This window comes from Clupea harengus, chromosome 9, assembly GCF_900700415.2.
Source record: "Clupea harengus chromosome 9, Ch_v2.0.2, whole genome shotgun sequence".
NCBI classification, from domain to species: Eukaryota; Metazoa; Chordata; class Actinopteri; order Clupeiformes; family Clupeidae; genus Clupea; species Clupea harengus.
Window position 1 is genome coordinate 7,256,670 of NC_045160.1, and position 15,824 is coordinate 7,272,493.

Sequence of the window (15,824 nt, forward strand, 5' to 3'; positions counted from 1 at the left end):
GATTTGGATGGAACAGCGGCATCAAAATTGCCTCGCCTCATTTTCCTCTTTTCAATCCTGTTTCAATGGGTTGCCTCAGACTAACTTGGAGGACTCATCCAGAAAAAAAGAAACCTGATTTGTAGCATGCTGGGCTGCCTCTGAAAAGCGCTGCACGCTCACATTAGCTGCCAGGGCTGCTTCCTTCCTTGACACTGTAGCGATTTAAAGTGCGCTGTGCAGCCACCAGTCGGCCAGGGCAGGTTTAGGGAGGGGGTGTCTGAGCTGTTGGAGGGTGTTGGGAAATAGGCAGGGTGGCGTGTCGTCTGTTAAAGGGGTCACTTGATGGCAGTAAAGAAACCTGGAGATAAAACATTCCTAGTCTGGAGTTTCCCAAATGATTTTAGTGAAGGCAGATTGTAATTAGGTAAATTATGAAGTTGTGTCTTTTCAGATGGCTTACTTTGGTGTGAAAGGATCAAGGAGGTTGTATACTCACTCTGCAGTGGGCTTGAGAATTTTTTTTTAAATCATACCAATAGAAGTAATGGGGGGCTTTTAAAATGGAGTCATATGACGTGCGTGAAGGACTCATCGGAATCCTTTAGGTGTTAATGAAGAACTGGATCCCCAGGAAAAGTAAGAACATCTGTTCACACCATGTTTTTCCTCCGGAATTTCATAAAGTCTCATACCGCAGATGAAAGGTTTTCCAGCGCAGGGGTTTGCTGGGTCAAATACGCCCTGCAGATTTAGCTGCAGTTTTGACGCAGTCTGTCTTAGCCTTGAGTGAGTTTTAATTCCTGGTTAGCAGGTAGAAGGGTCAGCGTCAGACAGCTACAGAAGCTGTCTCTGGACTACTATAAATACCCTCTTCGAGCTGCTGCTGCGTCATCCTTCATCCTTCTGTGCCTTTGCCTGCCATGCTGGCTCTTGTCCTATTTGCTTCCTGCCATCGCACCACCAGCCGCGTCTGGGCTATGAGATGCAATTGACGTTAATGGCAAGTTTGTGTTATTACACCCCCTATCTGACGATGCTGTTTAAATCAGCCTCTGGGAAATTATTGCCGGTCTCAACTCAATTTCGGAGCCTAGACTCCATCGAGCTGCAGCGTAGCGTGTAGACGCTGAGTAGTTTTGAGCTGCCGCGTGTCATCTAATGCGATCACCACGACAACGAAAGGCCTCGTCAGCACATGCAGGGGTGACTTTGAACCTTCTGCTTTGGAAACCAGGCGAACGTGGATGGCCCCGCAAGCCGTTATCACAGGAGACTGCTTCTCCACCTCCTCCTCCTCCTTCCTTCCTCCAACCAAACTCAAGGATGGAGGAGACAAAAAACAAAAAAAAACAATGCCCTTGTCTGCACATCCTCTCCAGAATAAATGAACCTAGCCACAGTCCTTATGGACAGGGTCACTGATGAAGATGTACCTTGTTCCCTTTTTCTTTCTTTGGCCCAGTCTCGTGTTCTCTTGACCTGCTGATAGGCGATTGTGGCTGGCTTGTTTTGTAGAACATGATTGTATAGCGGCCAGGCAGCACAGACGGAAAACGAGGCCACATCGGACATAAAACCGCTTTCTCCCGGGTGCAAGCCTTCCCCCGCTCCCTGTCCAGTACAGACAAATGGGGGGGGGGGGGGAAACAGGGCAGACAGAAGTGTTGTGGATTTGCATAGCAAACGGCCCTCTGATTCTCTGTGCTTTGCCCACAGAAATCCTGGCATTCTGGCAAGATATGACCAACACTAATCGCTTGACAAACTCTGTCACAGTTGGTTGGAGGAGCTGTTTTCTCAGCCTCTCCTTCTCTCCCTCTCTCGTCTACCTCTCTCTCCTCCCTTTCTCTCCCTCTATCTCCCTCTCTCTGTGTTTCTGGTATTGGTGGTAGAGGAGAGGAATGGAATGGGGGGAGAGAGAGTGTGAAAAGCACCAGGGACCACAGCAGAGTGTTGGGGGGTGGCTGTGACATTCTGAGTCAGTCATTAGGCGGTGAGGAGCACTACCCTCCCCCGGACGACATCTGAAGGTGCAGAGCACCAGGCCTGCTACAGTGCCGGAGGGAGAGGTGTGAGTAGAGGTGTGTGTGTGTGAGAGAGGGAGAGCGGTGTGTGTGTGTGTGTGTGTGTGTGAGAGAGAGGGGGGAGAGAGAGAGAGAGAGAGAGAGGAAGAGGTGGGGTGGGGGTTAATGTGTGTTCTGGAGCCGCTGAGGGGGGTCCGGAGAGCGGTGACTGAGGAGCTCAGGGGTGGAAGAGAGGGGTCGTGGGAGTTTGCTCTGCTCTGCTCTGCTCTGCTCACTCCACTAAGAACTGTCCTGTGCTCTGTGCTGTGGCCAAGTCCTTAACAAACACAGGCAGATTTGCTTGGGGGCCTAGGCGCTCAGCGTGTGCCCATCTCCATGCTTAAACACCCTGTAACACGCATACATACACACGCACACACACACACACACACACACACACTCATATAGACTGCCAAAACCACACACACACGCACTCACACACGCACACACACACACATACACTCATATAGACTGCCAAAACCACACACACACAGTCCGCACCATCAGCATGGAGAGTGCCAAAGCTCCACTAAGCTGACAAGCTGGATGCTCAGTGTTCGATCTCAGGGCTTAGGCCTGGTTGGACATGCTCACCGCCGCTGACCACAACCTTTTGCTTCAAAGCTGTGTGCGTGCACCAGACATCTAGTATATTATATGTATTTGTATCTCAATTTCAGCACCGGAAGAACACTGCAGAATATGCTGTGATGTAGAGCGATGGCAGATGATATTGGTTTCCACGCAGCCGCCCCTACCATTATCTAATCCTGTTGTTCCTATGCTAAGTCGTGGCTGGGAGACCGTGAGCTGAGTGGATCTATAAGTGCTCCACCTCATAGTTTCCATGTCTAATGTAAGAGAGCTAAATGCATTGAGCCACAGAGCAGCTGCACTTCCCTGATGGCCATCTGCCCTTAGTCATACAAACACATATCCTGTTTGGGTCGTTGGATGAGTCTGACTCATTTGTCATGTAAGATGCCTACATTTGGTCACCTGGGAAACCAAATATTATGACATCCTTAGATCCAGTTGACACTTTGATAAGCAAATCCAGGTCTGTATATTGTTTTTAGATTATGTCGGTATTGTTACAGCATAATGGTTCAGCATTCATTATTCATTATGCTATATAGATATTACAGTTTCTTCATTTCAAGACAATAATGTTGGATTGTTTTGATTGGAGCCGTACCCAGGCAGTACCACAAACCCGTCACGATTCTGCTGCGCTCGTGGCTAAAGGGAGTTCTACGCGGCCCCCACCACTGTGTCGTCAGATCGGCCAGGTTGAAGCTTAAATGCTGACATGACTGTTTCTCCCCGAGCAACAAAATGAAAGGTGTAGGTTCGTGATCTGCTGACATCACCATATCTGCCGTGGAATGCAAGGCTTTAAATGAGCTGCCTAGGGACGGCCCTCGTCGGCTCCCCAGCCACACGGAGCTGGGTTTGTGGGCAGCTCACATTCAGAATCTCTAAGTACGTCTCCAAGCTAGCTAGCTAGTTAGCCAAAATGGTGTTGCCGCCCAGCCCGAGTCTGACTAGACCGTTTGGTTAATTACAACCCCATACCTACTTATCTGATGGAATTGTGCTGTGCTGTTGAGAGGGCTATTAGTGTGTTTTTCTGAGTAGAGCTGTTATCTGGAGAGATGGGCATGGCCCAGCAGGCGAACACAAACAACCCACTCAGCCACAGAAATGGGTCTTTGGGTTAAGCTACCACAGAGAGGAGTTACCACAAGGCAGTTTTGTGCAGGGAGATATTAATCTTCTATCCCCTCCTCTCTCTCTCTCTACCTCTCCCTCCCTCCGTCAAACATGTAAGATGAGTCCCACTCGCGTCCTGCTTTAAAGAAGCCCCAGCCTGCCCCGAGTGAGGCTTAGCCGCTGAAGAACACGGATGCTAATGTGAATGCTGTGGGGCTTGAGCGGTGTGGGGAGTCTGAGACACCACCCCCTCTTCTCTCCTCTTCCTCTCCTCTTCCTCTCTTCCTCTCCTCCTTTCTCCTCCTCTCTCCTCTCCTTCTCAACAGTCTGCTCTGTTATTCATGCTTGCCAGGCTGCTTGCGTGGGCCTGAGACGCTGTGTGCAGCAGAGGATGCTCTCGCCCATAGCCACACACACACACACACACACACACACACACACACACACACACACACACACACACACACACACACACACTCTCACGCTGTGCACACCCCCAGCGAGCCAGCTGGATTGCTCTCCTCTCTTCACCCCAGCTCAGCCACCCCACCAGCCGGCCCCTCCCCAGCCTACCCCCCCTCTGTTATTCTGTCCCCCAGCACCCTCCCTCCTCACGAATGACCGAGAGCTGAGAGACAGTGACTCGGGCCTCTCTCCATGTCTCCTTTCTCCAAGTTGGCTAATGCATATTTTTGTATTATTCTGCCGGGGTCCGTTGTGCCCGGTCGTATTGTAATTCTTGCAGCGGGGTAGAGGGAGGGAGAAAAAAAGGAAAAAAAACTCCTTCACCTGCACATACATAATGCTAAGGCGGTCGCTACAGGTCATTCTTGTGCTCCTAGACATCCTCTTTAGGCAGGAAGTGAAGAAACCAGGAGGATGCAATGTGACCTCTCTCTCTCTCTCTCTCTCTCTCTCTTTCCCTCCCCACCCTCTCTCCCTCCTTCCAGGATGAGTCACGCATCAAGGTGACCGTGATGGACGCCAAGCCTGTGGACCACAAGGAGTACAGCAAGCGGCTGATCATGAGCATCAGGAAGCTGGCTACCCAGTAGAAGAGTGTCCTGCCCTGCCCTGCCCTTCCAGCGTTCCAGCCACACTCTCAGCAGCACTTCACCGGCGCCATGTTCCATTTCTACTCCGCCGATAGATTTATATATTTTTACTGTTTTATTTTTGGCAGTGTGGAGTCCTTCAACCTTTAATTGGTGAGATTTGCCCGTGCTTAATTGGCCTTTTGCTCTGTTGCGGCCAGCCTCCCGTGTTCGACTCCATGTGAGAGCCAGAGTCATTTAGAATGTGTGCCCGTCCCTCTGGCTCTGCTGGGCGGGGGGAGAGCAAATGGTTTACTCTTTTAGGAAACTGCTGACAGTTCTCTCTTTTTTTTTTTTTTTTTTTTTCGTGGCAGATAGGAAGGACTGTAAAAAGGGGATTTGAGGGAGGGGGAGAGAGAGAGTGGGAGAGGGTGGGTGGATGTGGGAGATTGGAGGGAGGCAGAGGGGATAGTAGGGTTGGTGTGGGAGTGAGTTAGAACGCAATGCAGGTATGGGCCTACCCTGTGTCAGGAGTTAGTGAGTGAGTGGGAGTGTGTGTGTGTGTGTGTGTGTGTGTGTGTGTGTGTGTGTGTGTGTGTGTGTGTGTGTGTGTGTGTGTGTGTGTGAGCCTTAGGTTGGCCGGCGGGTGCTGTGTGTGTGTGAGCCTTGGGTTGGCCGGCGGGTGCTGTGTGTGTGTGAGCCTTGGGTTGGCCGGCGGGTGCTGTGTGTGTGTTGCACAGTGCAGGAGAGTCGTCCATCAGTCAGTCAGTCAGTCTGTCTGTCTGTCTCTGCAGGCCTGTGTGAATGCCCTGTCTAGACCTGCAACAGCCAGATAAGCCCACTTATTCAGCCTCTCTGTCTCACTCACTTACTCACACACACCTCAGGCATTCTAACTAACACACACACACACACACACACACACTCACACACACTCACACACACTCCCACTCACTCACTAACTCCTGACATCAGCATATAGATACATATGCATGTTGCTCCCCAGTGTGACATACTTTATTTATGTAGATAGCGCTTTTTTTGTTATGTTTTTTGTTTTGTTTCTTTTTTTTTTCTGTAACTTCACCAAAAACATCTTGGGAAAAAATAAACTGAATAAATAAATAAAGTTGTTTGAAATTCATTGGAGTGGGTTTGATGGTTCTTCATTGACTTCTTGCTCTTGATTTGTATTTGCTTTCGAGCGCCGTATAAAAGGAGCAGGTCTACCTGAACTGAACCTCAGTGACTTCACACTTAACAGGTGCAATGTGCTGCTGTGCCTGTGTGCACAGCATGTGAGGTGATGGATTTCTTAGCCCTGATATCTGTGTTCCACTCAGAGTGGATTGGTGTGTGTGTGTGGAAAGCCTCCAATCTCCCGAGACCAAGCTGCTGCCCCCTCCCCCCCCCCCCACCCACCTCCTCTCACACACAAAGCACCTTGTGCTCCTGTGTCCGAACACCAACACCAGACCCTCCTCCTGTGGGAGCTGTCTAGTGCTGACTCCCTCGCTCATTGTGGCTTTGTTCTTAGATGTATTGAAGCCATTTAAATTGAGTCCTTCCTGAAGGTGTAGTGAATGTTTCTCTGTATGAGGGCCATGGCACCCATTTGGCTTTAAGGGCTTTCTGTCCTCTCTTCCCCTTCTCTGTCGTAGGAGGCCTCCATCTCCGTCAGACTGATGGGATTCAGTCGGGTTTTTGTTTTGAGGGAAAACGGCAGTGCTGGTTGAGTGGCTGTTTATGAATTCCAAGGCCTGTTCCTGCTCCCGTTTCTGCTCCTGTCAATCACGCGCCCACGGAAACGGCCTCTTTGTTCTGTGCTGACACATTGTGTGTCACTCAGCTGAAGTTCTATTCACAGCAAACTTGGGTGGAGAACCTTTAAAAATGCCTGCTTTTCGTTTCAGTTCAGTAACAAAACGCAGTGAATTGAATCTGACTCGCCTGCTCTTAACGGGATCCAGTGATTGTCCTTTTGATTCTCACTCTGGTAGATAACCATGGCAATCAAGTCATCACTGATATGAGCAATACCTCATGCTTAGTTGGAAATATGAATGATTAATGATGGATAATATACATTTTCTATTTCTGTTTAGTTTAGTTTAGTCTCTTTAACTGCAGATAAAAGCCTAGGTGGAAGACATCAAGGGCAAATTGATGTGACTGTCACCTAGACCTTGCCTGGTGAGGGACCTTCCTCTCTTGAGGAAAGTAGAAAACCTTCACTGGTGTTCTCTTGTAGGTGTGTTCAGAAAGAGCAGAGGACCCTTTAGTGTGAACCTAATGAGGAGGGGATGGAGCTGCACTGACTGCCCTGAAGCATAGCTGTCGCTGGAGTCAGAGCTCCGCAGTGCACACACAACCTCTCAGTTCATTCAGACCTCAAACACAACTGAACCAGCTCCTAAAATAAGAATCAAAGTGACGGTACTGCATTATGTCTGTTCAAGGCATTCTATATCCATGCATGCATAATGTATGGCTTTCGGTTCATATTTAAAGCAACATCCAGGGTTTTAATGAGTTTTACTCAGCGTGGTGAATGACAGCCTGTTATCCCACTGCTTTCTCACCTATCTCTGGCGTCCTGTTTCCCCCCGCACGGCAGCAGATTCTGCCCCTTGAGATATTGTTCCTGCAGTTCCCAGGAGACTCCCTGTCCCAGTGTGGAGAGACTGAGCTGCATTCTTCAGCCCGTTCCCCCCACAGGACCACGGAGCATTACAGATGTGGGAATTGGCCACCGGTCCTGTAAAGCAAGACATGGGAGCCGTGTAGCCAGCTCCACCACACTACTCCGATCGGCTCGCTGATAACTACTGAACAGGTGAATTGGTCATGAAAAAGATTTTTGAATCTCCTTGATTTTTTATGAAACATTCCCAGTGTAGCAACTGCTTAGAAACTGTTCACTGATAAAACATTTCTATAGGGATCAAAAACCATCTTCCTGCAATGGAGTCTTAGAGTATGCTCACTATCTAAAAGATAGTGAGAATTCACAACTTGGAAATTGGTGTGTAGGCAATAGTATATTGTCACAGAAGTAGATGGCAGCAGTACAATCAGTACGCATACGCAACAGTGTCTGCCCCTGGTGATGGATGACTTGTTGACACGACAGAAGCAGGCGTGAGCGATATGGCACTTAAGCTCTCCCCAGGATGCCTTTGTGCATTGCCTGCCTTCACATTCATTTACACCGCTTTTATAGAAATCGCACAGGCCGCACGCTGTGTACTGTGCTATATTCTATTCATGTTGTATTCTATTCACCACCACTTTAGAAAGTCTAGTTCATTTACAGCTACATCCAGCCTCCTTGAATTCACCATTACTCAAAGCATTTCAATGACTTATTCATATGTAGCCTCGACTTGAGCCAAATGAGGGTGCATTTGTGACCTGCGACGGAGGGGGGGGGAATGAGCTCCTCTGTCACGTCGCCGTCCCACCCCAGCCCCTTACGTGCGGCAGGAGGATGGGGTCGGGGAATCGACAGACTTTCATCGATCCATGTGAGAGTTGGTTTGGCTCTGTGTTGAGCGGAGTCCTGAAGGAGAGGGGGAAGCTCTGGCGCCATGGAGACAGATGGGGAGACGGGCCTCTGGAGAGCAGTGCTAATTGTTATGGATGGAAAGGGAGCAGTATGTCTTTCTTAAGATGCATCAGCCACGTGCATACACTAAGCCTTGGGGAGCGTGTATGTGTGTCTCTCTCTCTCTCTCTCTCACTCTCTCTCTCTCCCTTTCGTACTCGCTTTCGCTCACTATGCATAGTGTCAATAAAGGGTAATCAGGAGCCCTGGCTGCCTGATCAGCTTTGCCAATGTGCGCGGTGGCTTCTGCCCTCGCTGCTGCACGCGTGGCACAGATTGGATCTATGAAACCTGTTGGTGCCAGTTTTGCAGTGGTCTGCCTACTTCATTAGAATCGTGAAATTGCATTGACAATCACAATGCCTGGCAGCTGTGGGGTTGCAAGGGGTAATAATTGTTGTGTAAAGTATTTTTTTGTGTCTCTCCTCTCAAAAGTGTGTCAGATTGAATCTGTAAATATAAATGACTGTGACTCCTAGCCGCGTTTCCATTTTAATTGGATTTGCTCATAGATAGTGGTTTTGTTTACCATTGTCTGGGAATGGATTAGATGGATTTTTTTTTTTTCTAAGTCGATAAATTATACATCTTGGGAGTGACGAGAATCTGTTGTTATTTCTTGTGCCATTCCTATAACTGTCAGGCAAAAGCCTTCTCATTTTTTTTCCCAGACCAGAAAAAAAAAAACTTTTTGATATTTCAAGCAACTGAGTTTCTGTATCTCTCCATTTTCAGTGACAGAGAAAAAAGCACCAGACTGTGGCAACAAAAGCTAAGGCCAATCAAACGATCTAGAGTTGAGAGTTTGATCATAGACCATACTCCCAAAGCACAATAATATCCTTTGTGGATCTCCACGTCCATGGACTTCAAATGTACATAGTGGTGGATATCTTGGGTATACAGTGACAATGGTCAAAAGGATTTATGCCTTTAGAGTTAGTTAATTAGTTTGTTGGTTGTCTTGAGAAAATTACTAAATGTAAAGTATGGCTCAGTGGGTGTAAATGAATGTCCTTGTTTTTCAGGAGGCTGAGTTCGAATGAAATACTCTGGCCATATCACAGTTGCTTTTTTCACAGTGCACATCTTATCCACTTGGGGGCGTCTGCTTATGTCTAGCCAGCCAATGGGCAGTGTGTTGGCCAGAGGCGATAGTCTGCAAGATGATAGGTCACAGATTTGCACAGACAGAAAGACAAACAGAGAGAATGAGTGACATTTACGTCACATGCATGTTAATATCGACTACAGCCATGTGGATTGTTTTTGTATTTTGAAAGTATGACATTTTCACACCTTCAGAACCATCTTATAGTCTAAGCACAGTTTCTTTGCTTGTTCCCTCTTGGCCTCTGCGGTCGTGGTTTCCACTGGTTCTTCACTCTGCCACTAACCACTGTTCTCAGGTCATCCTTCATCATCATATGCATTTAAACTGGAGCTGACGCCTGCTAGTCATGTGTCACTACAGACTTGTCTGAGCTCCGGTTGGTTTGGCAAGAAATACAATGTGTCCCTATTGATTCCAGACTTTACTCAGTGGTTTGCTGTTGTTTATACTGCCATTACTCTGAGCCCTGTTTGCATCTCAATGCATTCCTCTTCAGAAATGTAACGAGTTAATTGTTAGAAAATAACCACTAGTTTCATTGACCTTTTGCACTTAGCTTACTGCCTGGACCAGCCCCAGTGAACATGCAGTGGTTTGCACGGTAGGTCTAAATGTTCACCAAAGATGCCCATGCTCGAGCTCTTTCTGCTCAGAGTCATGTCTGGACCCTTAATGTGCCATTGATCTGAGAGGTTATGTCAACAGCTCTTAGCAGGTGCAGATGAAGAGACCGGAGCGCTTTTGGTACGGTTCCCAACGACTTTAGAGGTGCTCCACGCATCATAAAAGGAAAATAAAACAAAGCGGGAGCTTCAAAGGTCTGCCACATCACTGTAAGTCTACGCCTGATATCATTTTCCTCTAAAAGAGACTTTGAAGTTGCATGCTTCGCTTTTATTTATTTGACAAAACAAAAAAACATCCACAAGAGTGCTTTTGGTGTGTCTGTGTGCAGATGTAGCTGACCTTGTCAACATTTTATTTATTTATTCATTTTTAATTAGACAATCAGTTGCTGTGGATGACGGACAGGCTCAAATGAATAGGAAAGTTGTACCCCAAAGTTTACAGAAGTGTCAAGATTGCAGTTGACTAAACACAATAAAGGAGTCAGCGGCTCTGTCAAAAGCCATCGACACGTATAAAAACTGTGAGACATACACCCACTGCCTGTCTGCGTCTTGCAGAAAGAGAAAATTGGATGATTCTCTCACTGACATTCCGGCGGGGCTCAAATTAGTGCACAAACTCACACCCCCACACACACTCACATACACACACCCACACACACATACACACACACATACACACCCCCACACACACATACACACACCCACACACACATACACACACACACACACACACACACACACACCCACACACACATACACACATACACACACACACACACACACACAAATCCAGTCACGCCTCCTCATCCGCATGCAAGACCACCAACCCAACATGTAAGCAATGGAAATGAGCAGCGCGTCTGGTGCATTTCCACAGATGGGTCTATTTTCTGTGTGTGTGTGTGTGTGTGTGTGTGTGTGTGTGTGTGTGTGTGTGGACCGGTGCGTCCCCCCCCACTCTCCCATCTTCCCTGTCCCTCTAGTGCCTGAACAGCCCTCCTCATTCATGCTGACACACGCACACACACACACAGCATTGCCTCCTCACTCTCTTCTTAGCCTCTCTTCAGCAGAGATTGCACCATCCCATCCGTCCCTCAATTTTTTTTCGTCACCTTTCACAATTGCACACACACACCCTCTCCTTGCTTCTCCTCACCCCAACCCTATTTTTTAACTGGCCCCAGTGGTGGGGCTCTCAGATGGGCCCCTGGGTTATGTTCACATGTGCTGCTCCTCTCTCATGCAGTTTCTGCAGCATCACCCCCTCTTCTCTCTCTCCTGCAACACGCTGCCCTTTAATTGTCCGCCAGAGAGGCTGGAGCTTTTGCTCACGGCCTGTGCAGAGGGTCCGCTGGGGGGTGAGGGGTGATGGGGGGGTACTGCCCGTGTCGCGGGCACACTCAGTGGGGAAGCTATTCTCCAGATCACTGCTGTCGTTGAGGCGCCTCCACAGCCGCCTTCCCCCTTTTCTCTCTCTTAACTTTCCTTGCCTTTGAGCTCCACTGTCACCCCCAATCCACCCCAGCCCCTTTTTTTGAAGGGATTTCTTGGGTTATTTCTGTCAAGAGGGCAAGTCGCTGCTTGCCAGATGGAGGAGGTTCTGATGGCTGAAGCGTAATGTATGCGTATGAGAGAACAGAGAGAACAGAGACTGGTAGAGTACACAGGCAAGATATTTTTCTCTTTCTTTTTTCTTTTCTTTTTTTTTGGTTGGCCTCATTCTCTTCTGAGCGTTCGTCTGTCTTTTGAGATTTGCATGAGTTTGACATTTTGATGTCTGTGTTCCAGTGGCTGCCTTCAGCTCCATCATAATGCGTGTGTGAGAATCTGACACTTGCTCGTTCAACGTCAGTTTATTGGACTCAAATTAAAAATGCATGCGCCCGCCGAAAAACCCTCCCTGAAAATCCCTGTGCTGGCTGAGCTCACGCCAGAGCTCCCCTTGTCTGGTGGCCAGGGCCATTGATGTCAGCGATGAGGTTCTGCGTCTCTGCTTTCTTCTGTGACTCAAGAGACAGTTGGAGGCCTAGCCTTGGCAGAGTACACTAATCTGATATTTTTCTCCTCTTTTTTCCCCTCCTCCTCCTCCCTTGAAGGTGATGCCTCTACACATCTCTCACTCGGCCCCCACACTAACCTAAATAGCCTGCCCCCATGCTCAGTGAAAAGAACTGGTTTATTTGCTGCCTGTCAGTGCAACTTTTACAAGGATATAAGAGCAAAAGAGAGAGAAATATATATATATATATATATATATATATATATATAATGTCTGAGTCAGGATGTTCAGTACAGTCCCACCCCTCTGATAAATAGCCTGCGCAGGCAGGTTTACACAAGGTCTATTCTTGACATGTCTTGACATCTCTTTTAGACCGATGAAGGCAAAGCTGAATTGGGTGAATCTCTTGAGTCGCTCATGAGGGTGTGGAAAGCCAACAGTAGTCTGGATCCAGGGAGAGATGTTCAACAGACATGGAGCGGAGATGAAAAAAACGTTGGTTTGTCCACATCACTCACTGTCACTCTGCGCTGTGAAAGTCATGGCCCACCATATTCCTCAGGTTCAATACTGTTTGCGTATGAGCTGACTTTGTTTTTTTCTTTATGAGCGATGCCTTATTGACTTTCCAGCTGTTTGACAGGCGATACTATAGTTCATAGTGAATACAGAACACAGAGGCGCTTTGGTTGCCTGGCTCTTGTTTTTCCACAGGCGTCATTATTGACGAACACATGTAGTAATGTTAATCAAAGGAGGCACAGGCTGCTTACATGAAGGTGAGATGAGGTAGTGTGGGAACATGCTTTATTTGTGTCAAGCATGTAGGAGAGGGAAGGAAAATGAAGGTAGCTGTGAGACACTGAGAAACGCTGCGAGTATATAATTACCGGAAAGCAAACATTGCCAAAAATATCCTGGAGAAGGGACTTTAGGCGATGCAAGCAAGTCTGTCGTGGGGGAGATAACGCACGGGGTATGCAAGGTCTATCCTCTGAAGCTACTCGCCGCCCTGGTCAATCCCAGCCCCTGCGCCACTTGTTTTCTTATTTTGGAGAGCCGTGTTAGTTTGCTGGGAGCTGTTTGAAGGGTAGGTTGGAGTCTGCCGGTTCCGTCACAGACACACATTCTCAGTGACGTGACAGCAGGGGACCGAGAGAGAGAGTGAGAGTGATGGAGAGAGAGAGGGGGGGGGGGGGGAGCTGAGCGAGGAGGTGGCCGTGAAGGAGAGAAAGAAATGTGTCACTTTTCATCCGGCGAATGCGCCCTTTTAAGCGGAGGCGTGCTGCGCGTTGTGCCGTAGTGAAGCACACCGCAGGCCCGTGTGACGCCGAGCCCGGCTCCAGGCATCAAAGCCGCACGGGACGGTGGGAGAGTCCCCTCATCTAAATCCCCCCTTTCAAGTCTGTCGGTGCTGGTTCCTTCCCCAGCAGCCCCCCTGTGGGATTGGTCCCCGGATGTGGTGGGAGGTCTGCTGGGGCCACAGTGCGTGGCCCAGTCATGTGGTATACCCTGAACTGTACAGATAAACAGCGCAAGGAAAGCAGCCAAGGATTTATAGGACCGAGGGCAGTGCTTAAAGCTCTTGGGATTATTTCTCAGTTTTTGAAGCTTTGGAAGAGGATGTTAAAGACTATGTTTGCGGTGTGTGTGTGTGTGTGTGTGTGTGTGTGTGTGTGTGTGTGTGTGTGTGTGTGTGTGTGTGTGTGTACTTCTATGTATGTGTGTGTGTGTGTGTGACAGAAAGAAGTAATAAAGCAGAAAATAAGTTCTGAAAAGCAAAAACCTCCAAGATGGATCAATGATGTTGTTTGTTATGGTATAATGGATTGGAACAAAAAAAAACTAATCTTCATCTTATATGATTCATACTGGTGGATTAGACCCTGAATGTAGCCTAGCAGGAAGGTCAAGGCTAAACATGGTCCCTATATTCTCATGTGAATAAATGCATTGGGTTTTTTAGATGCCCCAGAATAACCCTTAGAGAAGAGCATAAAAACAGGGAAATTATTCAGTCGATGCTTTTTGAAATGGGATCAGGCTTTCTGCCTATTTTGTTTCAAACAGGACATTGCAAGCAGGTCTGGAGTCATCCAATCACTTCACCCCACCTCACAGCACAAGGGCCCAGAATAAAAAGGTTGGCTGAGGGTTTTATTATTATTTTTTTAGCAAGTGGGCTCTGTTAACACCTACACGCTGTGCTCTTTTAATAAAATGTTACATGAAATGCATTTGCCCACTGGAGAGGGAAGCAAGGCAGCCATCAACCACAGAGCACAAAACATCACCCTGGTCACCTGTAAGACATCAAGCAATTATCTAGCTGGGAGCGGAAATCTCGCTTTGAAACTCAATTCGGTCATAAATCACCGAACCGCCCAAACATCATTTGTCATTTCACGGTGGTGGTAAAATGCAATAAATGATAACCAGTACATATCAGACAGGGCCCCAAAATATATTCAAATGTATTACATTTCCGCGCTTGATGATGGGGAGGGAGGGCGTATTGATTCAAAACAGAGAAATGTATGAGAAATTCATAGTGATACAAATGAGAGTTATATTGGCAGACATCACCTCAAGCTTTTCAGGCGAGTTTAATATGGTTTACATTGTCCTGCCCCGATACATTATTTATGTTTGATGTGAAGTTGAAGCACTGTTAATAATCAAACATCTGTTTCATGAAATGAGAAGATGCAGCAGGAGTCATCCTGGAGAGCTGCCCATCCCCTGCAGCCAGAACGCTTTTCAAGGTTGAAAATGAACATGTGCAGCTGGAGAGTATTCATACTAGGTGGATTCATACTAGGTAGATTTATACTAGATAGATTCATACTAGGTAGATTTATACTAGATAGATTCATACTAGGTGGATTCATACTTGGTAAATTAATACTAGGTAGATTCATACTAGGTGGATTCATACTAGATAGATTTCAGAGCGGTAAGTTGACAACCTCATTTCAACCTGTGTCTTCTCAATGTAGTCCCATTCAGTGTGAGACAGACACTATGGGTACCAATGTTCTAAACATGTTATTATTAATCAGGAGCGGAAAACCATTCCTTTAAACCCTGTGTTGGCTATTTAAGGAGCGTACTAAAGAGGGAAAGATAAGAGTAGTAAAGTGCCTGATTGACAAGTCAATGAGCGCTCTGTCACCCCGTGCTCTCTCCAGCCAAGAGATATTGATTGTGGTGTAATTGATTATGGCTTCAGATGGCTCTTCAATGGACTGTAGTCTCACTAAGACAGCCGTTTGATTGGATAAGAATTTGAAAAGCGACTGGCATAGTACTACACAAAAAGGGGTGAGAAAAAAAAGAGAATAAAAACAGAAACAGAATCGGACAGAGATGGGGTGATTTCAGCTGGAAGGAGTTGTAATGTAACAGACAGTGGTCACAGAAGCTAGAAGTGCTCATTTGTCTTCAGAGTCGCTAGGAAGAAGAAAATCAATCAGTAGTAACACAACGAATCTGTGGCTATTGTTCAGGCGCGATTAAAATCAAGCATGATTTGCCTGACGGCACTTGAATATTCTGATTGTCTGCGCTAGGCTAATGCTGAACCCCTTGATGTGGTGTAGAGCTTTGTCTTCATCTTCATCACCAGTCATAGCTGAACTCATGGCCGCAGGCTGGTCATTTCAGTGTGT

At 47.4% G+C, this 15,824-nt stretch overlaps 1 protein-coding gene across 2 annotated transcripts in view; it reads left to right on the forward strand.

Moving 5' to 3' along the window:
* The window catches only part of rpa1 (replication protein A1), a 29,677-nt gene extending 24,356 nt beyond the window's left edge, over positions 1 to 5,321 (forward strand). For both annotated transcript variants that reach the window (XM_031573215.2, XM_012825239.3), the window contains one exon: positions 4,712 to 5,321. In XM_031573215.2, coding sequence (XP_031429075.1) covers positions 4,712 to 4,816 — 105 coding nt within the window. In that variant the 3' untranslated portion in view covers positions 4,817 to 5,321. The remainder of the gene's footprint in view (positions 1 to 4,711) is intronic.
* The last annotated feature ends 10,503 nt before the right edge of the window (positions 5,322 to 15,824 follow it).